Source organism: Cicer arietinum, chromosome 3 (genome assembly GCF_000331145.2).
Source record: "Cicer arietinum cultivar CDC Frontier isolate Library 1 chromosome 3, Cicar.CDCFrontier_v2.0, whole genome shotgun sequence".
NCBI classification, from domain to species: domain Eukaryota; kingdom Viridiplantae; phylum Streptophyta; class Magnoliopsida; order Fabales; family Fabaceae; genus Cicer; species Cicer arietinum.
In genome coordinates, this window is record NC_021162.2 from 601,678 (window position 1) to 613,024 (window position 11,347).

Here is an 11,347-nt window from a genome sequence, read left to right on the forward strand (position 1 = left end):
CACAAATACAATAATATTAATAAGATAAAATTCATATATAAAAAATTGGACATAATATAATGTGTTTATATTTATTACAAGAATAATTCATTTTTTCATATATTTATATAATATAAATATATTATTAAGTTCACATTTTAAATTTAGAGTTATACACTCATACAAGGTTTTAAAGATAAAATTTATATTTCGTTTATTTTTTTTATGCACTAAGACTTTAAATAATTACACATAATAGCATCACAAAAACTAGAAATGATGACAACAGTGTAATGAAAATTAATTAACTAGCAAGTCTAGGTGGCATTGTTTTACCAACTTTGTTTATTACATAATTGACAACCATGTTAAACTTATAATTAATGGTGTAATTATATATAATGTTAATTTCGACACATTTTGATCACATTGTATATGATTATAAATTAATTTCAAAATTTATATATATGATAGTCACCCAACAATTGATTTAAAAATTTGCTAATTTACACTTACCTCTTTTTAAAAAAGTGTATCTTAACTACTTACACTTTTTCATTTGGGACTTATAACCTCTCATTAACTCGGTTAACAACACTATTTTAATAAATGGATATTATAGTAAGTTGATTTTTTGTTAAAAGGTTTAAATTTCTCTTTCTTTTCACTATCGCCTATTACAAAATTTTAATTGGTAAAATTATATAATTTGTAATTTTGGTTCTTTTATCATTTTTACAAATTTGTAATAGATAATTATTGTCTATTAAGTACAATAAGTTCGTGTTCAGAAGTTTTAGATTAATAAAATAATTTCACGGTAGAAACAATTTCTTTACTGTGGATTAATACAATAATAGGAGATACAAGTAAATGCAATGTATGAAATTAAAAACCTATTCTTTATATTTGTTTTTCAAAATAATAAAAGTGAAAGTTATAAAAATATCTTTCAATTATACTTATTTAAAAAATAGAGTTTTTTTTTGTCCAAATGAAAAAGTGCGGGTTGTTAATATATATATATTTTGAAGAGTTTATAACGTTTTTTAAAGGCAAGTGACGTATCTTCCTCATAATTCAACGTAGGAAATGGATCAACATGTTAGGATTGTTTGAAATATTATATTTTAAAATAGTCTCGTATTGTTTAGAATTATAAAGAAAGAAGGGGTTTAAGGCTATATATATATATAACTCTAGTTTTTATTTATTTATTTTATTTTATTATTATTCACACTAGTATGAAACACTTTAAGTTATATTTAACTATTTTCTTTCTCTTTTGTTTTAGAATTTTCTGAGTGTAGTTACATATTTTCTTTAGAGAGTGTGGTTGTATTGGGGGTGAGTTATTTGAGAGAAGTTTTTGTTGTAACAGTTTTCACATAGTGTTATTATCTTGTCGTGGTTTTTTCATGTTATTTTCTTATGTTTTGAATAGGGTAGAGAAAACCCACTTTGATAGGGTCTGGGTGCAGATTTTTTCTGAAACTAAAACTCGAGAGCGGTAACGGATTTGGGAATATTGATATTCACCCTATAGCCACCCTCAATTTTACTATGCTAGTAATACTATTTCTATTTTTAAATTTTATAAACATGTATATATTCAATATATTTAATATTTTTAAATATTAAAAATTATACTCTTCTCCCCATAAAAAAATATGATTTTAATAAGTTTTTTACTTTTACTATTGTATAATAATTATAATGTTATTATATTAACTATAATAAATATAATTTTTAAATTTATTATTTTATATAAATGAATGAGTGTTGATCAAGGAAAGGAAAATTCGAACCCCATCACGAACGGAGATGAAGATTTAATTTCACACCTGATAAGAAATGGAGGCGGGTACGGGTTTTCCCAGACTAGTCGGGTGCGGGGTGGAGGAGGCAAAACCCCCTTTCACCCTACTATGTTCTCATGCCTTGTTTTGATTGTTATTTAAATTTATATGTTATTTTTTCAACATTTGGTATCGGGAGCTTTTGGTTTGGCAAAATATTAAATTCTTAGTATGCTCTATGGTTGCAACATTGTCTATCTTCCACATCATAAAAGTATTTTAGTTTTATGGGGTATTAAGTTCTTAGTATGCTCTATGGTTGCAATATTGTTTGATTTTCCATATCAAATTTTTTTTTGATACTATAGAAGTGTTCCTTAGGCAAAGTTGTGGCTAAGAAAAAAACTTGGTTATTAAGTGGTCATTTGTGACTCACATCTACTTTCTAGGAACCTGTGGAACAATTTACAGTTTTCATATTACTATAATGTCAAATTTTTCAAGTGTTGTTAAGTTTGACATAGAGAAATGGGAGACTTAATATTGCCTTGTGGAAAAAATACAAGTCAAAGGTGTGCTGATACAATCAAGATTACATAAAGCGTTGAAAGGAAACATTGTTTTCCTCTAACCCTACATCACTCCAAGAACCAACAATACACATATCTGGATATTGACGATCCTCTTGTAGATTATTTGTGTTAAGTAAATTTGATAAGCTAGAACCAAAGACCTCATGAATTATATTTTTAAGACATATGTAGGTTGTACCTCATATTCTTCAAGTGTCTCTGAAATGGTTTTCGATTTTCTAAAATTAACCGAGTCCGAGTAAGAAGTTGTTTCACAATTTTTATTAATTTGTTCTTGATCTGAGTGAGAAAATTATTGAATAATAGTGGTGCCTCCTAAATCAATATTGCAGATATGATTAATAAAAGAAGAGTTAACAATACGATGAACACTATTATCCTGAATATCTTTGTCTGTGTATTTAGTTTCAACCTTGTCCAGAGCAACATTGTTTTTAGGAACATCTTATTTACCAACTTTTTTACAACTGCAACATGTTCAACAAATTGAGTTATTCCATGACCCTTAGAATTTGTTTGACAATTTTCTATGGAATGTCCAACAACCTTATAGGATGCACAAAATATTGACAATTTTTCATAATTAATGTAAACAAAAAATGCATATCTTTCACATTCAACAAGAATGCAATCTCTTAGCTCTTGTAACATGTCCAAATCGACCAAAACTCAAGTGGAATCTCGTGACATTTTTGAGTTGGTTGTTTCATCAAGAGATAATGGGATGCGAATACATGACGCAATTGTGAAAATAATCTTCAACCTTTAATATTTCTGAGGCAAATAGTAGATATGAATCCAACATTGAGTCTTTGTGTTTCTTACCAAAATCTGGATTGAAATCTTTCCTCCAAGCGAGATGAATATCATATTTCAAATTCTAAGTTCCAACTATTTGAACACACAAATCGTCGAGAGAAGCAAATGCGAATTCATAAAATCATTTCACAAGGAGAACAACTTGTCATGAACCAATTGGTATCACCCTTAGACATAGTGACTCTACTATGAAGGTTATTCTTGCAACTCGTCAAATAATTGGTATTTATGTGCTGAAATTTTGATACAGGATTTTGATTACTGACTGAAAGGATTATGGCATGAACTCTCAAAAGCTTATGCAAATGATTTGAATATGAGTTAGGGAAATGATTTTTATCAACGTTGAATCACAAAGAACATATCATGAAAGTGGTTCACGTACGACCATAATTATAATCCTATTTTCAGCCGCTAATTAATATATACCGAAATTGTGCAACAGCTTGGAATGGTATTGTAAAATTGTGCATCCAAATCCAAATGAAAATGGGATTTCCATTAAAATAAAACTTTAGGCTCTTTGACTTCCATACTTCTTATTTTCATTTTACTTAAAGTTAATAATCATAAAAATAACATAAACTATTTTTGTTACCATCTTCTTTTACAAATTTGATATCAAACCTAATATTTAAAAAACAATAAAAGTGTTAAAACCTATTTTCATTGTTAAAAAAAATACATTCTTTCTAGTTCATCTTCAACTTTTTTAAATGGTCAATGTTGATTGTTTTATTAGTTAAGAGTTGAACTTATGACTTCTTTGTTATATTAGGTTGAGAGTTGAATATTGACCTCTTTATTACACAACCACTTTGAGTCTAACTGCTCTGGCTATTTAACAAACTTTGCATCGTTTCAATCTTTTCAACATTGCATTAATAGAAGATTAGGTTAATGAACTTCTTACTCGTAACACCCATATTGGGAACTTGATATTAAACTAAAACGTATCTAGTTCAGTCCAACTAGTAGTAGTACAAAAAAATCACAAATATGTCGTCTTAAAGTGTATATTCCTTCCTCTCAGTTTGCTTTGTGATTTAAGGTGTTAGAGATTTCTCTTGATTGATGATGTCACTGCAATGTTGAGAGCGAACTACACACGAGAGAAGTTAGCAACTTGTATGATGTGTTGAGTTGTGTCAAATTGATGTTGGCGCCTCTTTAACTTACTGCAACGAAGCCAATGGTTAATCTATAAAATATTCTTCTATCACAAATTTCTCCTTAATAGCCGCATTTTCAAACGTTCACTTAATTGCTCTTGTATAATCAGCCATGTAGTTAAGGACAGCCATGCCCATAATCAACATTTCACTTATTTTGCAATTAAGTTTTCAAACCCCTGCATGGCTGACAGTATGCAAGAAAATCATATCTAATTAGACATATATACCATGCATGCAAGGGAAAGGGCATTGAAATTATGTTGGACCTTGTGGATACAAGAAAGATGTATTCATACAAATCAATATTCTTTTTTATTTTTCTTATTACACGTGTAGCGGATACAATTGAAAAATTAGACTACATTTACTTAAAGGCACATATAAGCTGTATACATTTACTAATTGCCGAATCCACCACCCAAAGAAGAATGGGTGCGGAGAGCAACACTATATATAACAAATAAACAAAACATACAATTCTCTGCTTGAACAACTAGCCTTCCACACACACTTATACATTGATTTGGGCAAAGTAGAAAATACATAATTTTGTAGTCTACAAAATACCCTCCCCTCACAGTAAAGGGAATCAGCATACCGTACGTCCATAGCACAAACAAGCAAGATAAAGGTTTTTTGACCATTTTTCCTGAAACATAAACAGAACCAAAATGAGAAAAATCACCTTTTGCAGGTAGTTAACAAAGAGCCGTTTGTTACAAATTACTAAAAACGTGATTTTTGTATTCATTAATTTAGAATCTTTTTAGATTTTTAAAAAAGGTAGAAACTATTTTCTTTTAGTTATACCTTGATGAAAATCACATTTTTTTTTCAAAAATAATCTATAACCAAATAATTTTCACGAGAAGCAGTTTTTTATTATCATTTTTTTGAAAAAAAAAATTAACGGATGAAAACCCTTAAGAATTATTATTTTTTTAAAAAAAGTGATCAAGGCCCAAAAAAGTGATAAACTGTAATAACCAAGGCCCAAATCAAGTAGTCATTCATCAACCCTAACCTTAACATGTGTGCTTGGAAATTGAGAAGTCCGCAGAGTTTCCTGAGTTTCATCAGCTGGCCTGCGCCTTGGTTTGCTTAATATAAGAGCAGATTGATCCCATGTAGCAGCAGTTGCTGTGATCCGGTAACCATTATCCCATCGTCTATGGATTCCTTCGCTTGGGTAGAGAAAATCAAGTTCAACGACCTACATATAAAAGGTGGATGATGAGAAAGCAAAGAAAAGAAGTTAAGGCAGTGCAGAGAAGTTTAACAAAACTGTGCAGAGATGGCAAGGAAAAACTGCTGCTCTATTAAGGGTGTTTGGTTCAAATTTTAAGAAGGAAGGGGAGAGGAGCAAAATCCCTCCTTAAGTTGATTTTGCTCTCCCTCCATTTTGGGGGGATTTGGAGGGAAGGGAAGAAACTCAATATAACTAAAAAATCATTTAAAATCCCTCCCCTCCCCTTGAACCAAACACAAAACCATTAGAAATCCCTCCCTTCCTTTGAACCAAACATGTCTCTACTCACCTCCCTTCACCTCCTTTGAACCAAACAAACCCTAAAGGTAACGAGAAATTTCAATTATTTAATTTAAAAAGAATATTTAGCCAAGGCATCATAAAAAAGAATGGACACATTTTAAACTCAATATGAGATGTTGTCAGACAGATTTTTCACAATATACCAATCAAAATCCTAGGACATTCATATGAAGCAATCCAACAATGCTTAACAACCCAATAGTGGTTCCTACAGTTGCAGTTTGTTAATAAACTAGTGAAGAAAAGGAAAATGACAACAAACCAGACTTTTTTTACAAGAACCAGAATAAGTTCTCAAAAAGAAGGCCCAAACACTATGATGATCCATCCAACAAGTCAACAACCACAGTAGAAAATGAGTGAATTTTGTCTAAATTCTATCAAACTTTGTTGGCCGGACGGTATCACTAAATTACTGATCCAATCCAAAGAAGAATTCAAACACACCAGTTTAGAATATTACTCAAACCAAAGCCGGGTCATGCAGTAAGCACAACATAAGAGTGATACTCAATGAAATACAAAACATTCTGAACAAAGGCAGGAAAAAAAATACTCAAAAGATCGCAGAAAAGCTTATGCCAACATATCACAGATCATAGATTAGAATACAAAATAAACAGCAAACCTGATCACTGAATCCAGCATTCCGTGACATAACAACACCCCAACGACTTCCAGCAGTGGCCATTGAAGTCACATGAAATCCTTCTCTCCACTTCTTGTTTATCCATTTGAATGGGAAAGAATCGCTTACTTTGTATGATTGTTGTGTATACTGTGTGCCTGAGGACATCAGAAAACAAATCACAATGAAGTTTTTTTTCTTTCCTTCACTAGTATTTAATTAGAGAAACCCCCATGCATCATGTGGATAAACAACATCCAGATAGATCTGCCGTAAATGGAAAATCACAGGCACAAGAAATTGGAACAGGAGGGAATAAAAAAGACATAAGTCATGAGAAAACGTAATTCCATGTGAATAGAATTTCAACTTAATCCAAATAAAAATATGCAACCCATTAACTTAATAACTGTATAAAAAATTCACCAAGTTTATTCAACCAACAAAATGCGCTTCAACATTAACCCTCCTTATATTCTACAACAATCATGATCTAATCACCTTCACTCCCATTTCTGTAGATCCTACAAACAACCTGACAGTGCAAAACAAAGAGAACCAAAATATGACCAAATAACCTAACTAACTTAAAAAAATACCCTGGGAATTGGATCGAATGCATCATCATTTAGTGGAACAAATATCAGTCGTCATTTGTAAGAAACACTTTAAGCAAACAAACCTTTGGACATCACCACAAGAGAGCTCCCATTAGTAACCCCGGCTATCGAAGTAATGTAATAGTTCTTCTCCCACTGCTCCATGATCCATTCCTAGAATGAAACAGAATTGAATGGGTAAGTTTTGTCAATTGAAAACAGGTTATAAAGCGTTTGCCATGCACTGATGTACATCTTATAATTTTACCTTGTGTAAGAAAAAAGGTGACAACTTGTAAACTTGATTTGTAAAACCAGTTCCAGCATCCATGATAAGTGCCCAGAGATTCGAACAAGAAGCCACACAACTAATAAGAAGGCCGTCTGCAATCCCTCGCTCTACATGTTGCGCTAATCTTCCATCCGCTACATTGTAATGATACCTAATAGTACAGCCACTTTTCAGTATAACCACAACATCATGATGATAACAAAACACCCAATCAGTAGATACTTTTGCCTTCAAGGCATATTAAAATTTACAACGAATGACGAGCTATGTATGCTCTAGTATATTAGATGGTTAAATTTGTATTATTAATATTTCCCGTGTATTAACCAGTAAATCACAGCAAGACACTGAGGCTTTTCCTTCCTGGCATGTTGGACATACTTTGACATTGACATCTATATGACATGTGTTAGACACCCATTATAAAAGATAATAAAACAACATCTAAGGTGGTTTGGACATGTATTTTGACATCATTATGAAAGATTCATTGGTAAACAATTAATCTTTAAACTAAATATATAATAGGGAGTTTTGGCGTCATCAGATCCGTGTAGCCGAATCCACTTAGTGGAATGTGGCTTGGTTGTATATATCCAATTGCTCAAATGAAAGAAACAACTGCAAAGAATGATTGCAGCTCTACCTTTGCTTCATTGGCATTCTCGCATTGTAAATTGATATCCATTGTGTAGCAGGAACCCCCAAACGAACCTTCTTCTTGGGCTGTGAATCATCTTCTTCCTCAATAGTTAATCTACCCCTCTTTTGCCCAACCTGGTAAAACCAAGAGGTTAAAGCATGCTAATAAAATAGAGCCAACTTAAAATATCTCTAAATAATACCATCATCATTACCTTTTGAGCACCTTCAGTATTTATTGGCCGTAATGCAGGATTTGGTCCAAGCATACTGTCAAACAGGGATATTAGTTTGGAATAGTTAGGTTCTTCGTCGAATTTCATGTTCACTACAAACTCAAGAAAATGTCTGAAAGGAGCAGGGCAGAAGCAGCATAGCATCTCAGGAGATGTTCCCATCTTCTTTTTGCAAACAAGATACGACTTATTATCTCCCTAACAAAGAAATTTAAAAACAGATTAACACAAATACATACAGGAATCCAATTGTTACAGCAAATATTTTATGAGAATAAAAACAATGCAAATACCTGATAACCTTGCCATGGTAACCGGCCTTTATGAAGAAAAATGAGTGTATATGCAAGAGATTCAAGATCATCCCTTCTACTAGCAGTTCTTCCCAAATGAGCATGAACACTCGCATATCGAACAGTTCCTCTACATAATTTAAATATATAAAGCCTCAAGAAGTTTGATAATCATCTAAGAATACAATTCACACTAATAAAAAGGAGTGAAAAAGGTAAAAGATGCCAGTAGTATTGAAGAGAAAAGGTTTAAGGAAATGAGAAGGAAAAAAAAAGAAACCTGAACATATCAGGACGCTGATCATATTCAACATGCAGCCCATTGGAGGTATCTCTCCACTTAGTTGCTGAAAAAAAAATCCTTATAAGAATAAAAAGAAAAGGCCCAGTAAGAGTGAAACATCTCATCTTTCAAATTCAAACTACTCACCTAACCCGAGGTCAACAAGAAACAATTTCTTCTCTTGTGCTGTACCTGGCTGACCAAGTAAAAAGTTCTCTGGCTTTACATCTCCATGGACATATCTATTATGAACAACAGCAACATTCAGAAACCAGGAATTTCAAAACTAAATCAATATAACAAACTAAAACCCACTCACAGGGTATGGTTAACAAATAAGGAAGAAAAAGGCTGAATACAAATATGTTTGACCTATAACATACCCCCTTGAGTGCATCTTGTCCAAGATCGATAATGACTCAACAGCAATACATGCAACCATTTCTGCAGACATCCTACATATTCAAAAGACAAGCAATGAATTCCATAGGAAAAAATACATGCAATAACATAATGTTACAGCAAACACAAGGAACAGATTAGTCACTGCCACCGGTTCACTATAGAATAAGAAAATGGAAAAACAAGAAAGATACACAGCCAGGAGTAGAAGGCACAGATATAACATTAATAATGGAAAACACACAATTAATGCACAAAGTGGGTCGAGGTTAAAATATTACACAAGTATTTAGTTGAGTAGTGATTTATTAACATAAAAAATAGAAATCAAAGTCTCTACAAAGCTACAGTAACACCAAATTTTCTTCGAAGAAGGGAAAAAAGAAAACTGAAATGACAAAGAATGTAGTATAAACCATCTACACCTACAACAAAAACAACCAAGCCTAATCCCACTACATGGAGTTGGCTACATGGATCAAAAGACACTATAACGTTCTACATAAATCACGTCAATAGCCTAACCACAACCCATCTACACCAAAAATAATTAGTCTTGGTTTTAATTTTATTGCTGGTATTTTAGTTACCTATGCATATGGAAGGAAATGAAACAAAAACTGAGTCACACCTCACTCCAATATCAACCTTAGCAAAGAAAGCTTAAACAACACAAAATCATATATAACGGTCCTTATTGTAAAACCCAAGACAAATAAAGAAGAAAGTAAATAGATAGAATTATAAAGGTAGCTTATACTCACGCCTGGCCTGAGGAATTCCATACATCCCACAAGCTTGGACCAAGCATGTCCATAACCTGCATATAATATAATGACAATAATTACATATTAGTTAAATGGTTAAACTAGCAATGAGATAATAGAATTTTTGTTGTGTAGATCATACCATCACGTAATATTCTCCTTGCCTTCCTTTATAATGTACTTTAGGTATTCCATGACTTCCACCAAGGGTGCTTTGAAACAAAATATAAAATCAAATCTCAGGAAAATTGTCCTTTTCACAAAACTTGTATATAAATGCAAACCAATTTACAATATACCTACTTGTACACTTGCCACTCATAAGGAGGGCCATAGTTACAGCCTTTACTGTTTCTATGTTCAAATTTCAAAGCCACCTGAAATATGAAAGAGATATCAATCAACTTCAAGCTAATGAAAATTCTTAAACCACTTAAATATAAACAACCCTAGGCATACCTCGGTGGCACCGGGGCCATTAAGGCGGTCATTACCACCAGTAACTCGACGACCAACGAAAACCTGTCCAAACCCACCTTTGCCAAGTTTCCTCTCCACTTTGTACACAGGCGAACCTCCTACTTGAACCTTTGGGTCAAAACAAATTAAAGGAAAGGAAAAAAAAAGAATATAGAAATGAATAAGCACCAATGTATTGACCATGGTTACATCATTCAATAATGATAAAAATAATCAATGAAGAGAGACACTCCGGCCACATTTAGTAAAACAGCCTTAATTAAGAAAACTTAATTAACTATGAATTATACAAAAATCTTGAAATAAGCTCAAAAGAACTTATACTAAGGAGTTCAATTGTGATACATTGTAAGTGTAAAAGTTCTTACACTATCAAACACTCTTACCCAATCATCATATACATAACTTTTAAGATAATTTTAATCAAAGTCAAATATTGTAATGATCTGGGGATTATAATTGATTAACAAGATGCATAACAATTAAATTCATTAATAAGTCATAAAATACTTTTATAAATTTAACCAAACATTGTTAGGTGATTTTGAGTCACTTTGGATACACTACTCCACAAACATCAAAGGAACAAAAATTAAGAGAATCTTTCAACAGATATAGTTTTTTAAAAAGATAGTAGTTTCTTGTATAAGATAAAATTGATTTTTTAAATTTTATATTTCCATAACCTCTCTTATTTAACTTCTCCATAGTTATCAATAAATTTATTTAAGCAATCAAAGTACCATAAATAAATTCAGTATAACTAAAACATAATCCAAAAATGCTATCCAAACAATATATATATATA

The 11,347-nt window shown here is 31.8% G+C and overlaps 1 protein-coding gene across 1 annotated transcript in view; it reads right to left on the reverse strand.

Moving 5' to 3' along the window:
• Positions 1-4,639: 4,639 nt before the first annotated feature.
• The window catches only part of LOC101515183 (casein kinase 1-like protein HD16), a 7,555-nt gene continuing 847 nt past the window's right edge, over positions 4,640-11,347 (reverse strand). The window contains exons 2-16 of the mRNA XM_004491634.4: positions 10,519-10,647; positions 10,363-10,436; positions 10,202-10,271; positions 10,057-10,112; positions 9,274-9,345; positions 9,038-9,132; positions 8,888-8,954; positions 8,608-8,737; positions 8,294-8,512; positions 8,083-8,213; positions 7,413-7,587; positions 7,228-7,318; positions 6,546-6,703; positions 5,390-5,578; positions 4,640-5,014 (exon numbers count right to left, since the gene is read on the reverse strand). Coding sequence (XP_004491691.1) covers positions 4,955-5,014; positions 5,390-5,578; positions 6,546-6,703; positions 7,228-7,318; positions 7,413-7,587; positions 8,083-8,213; positions 8,294-8,512; positions 8,608-8,737; positions 8,888-8,954; positions 9,038-9,132; positions 9,274-9,345; positions 10,057-10,112; positions 10,202-10,271; positions 10,363-10,436; positions 10,519-10,647 — 1,716 coding nt within the window. The 3' untranslated portion in view covers positions 4,640-4,954. The remainder of the gene's footprint in view (positions 5,015-5,389; positions 5,579-6,545; positions 6,704-7,227; positions 7,319-7,412; positions 7,588-8,082; positions 8,214-8,293; positions 8,513-8,607; positions 8,738-8,887; positions 8,955-9,037; positions 9,133-9,273; positions 9,346-10,056; positions 10,113-10,201; positions 10,272-10,362; positions 10,437-10,518; positions 10,648-11,347) is intronic.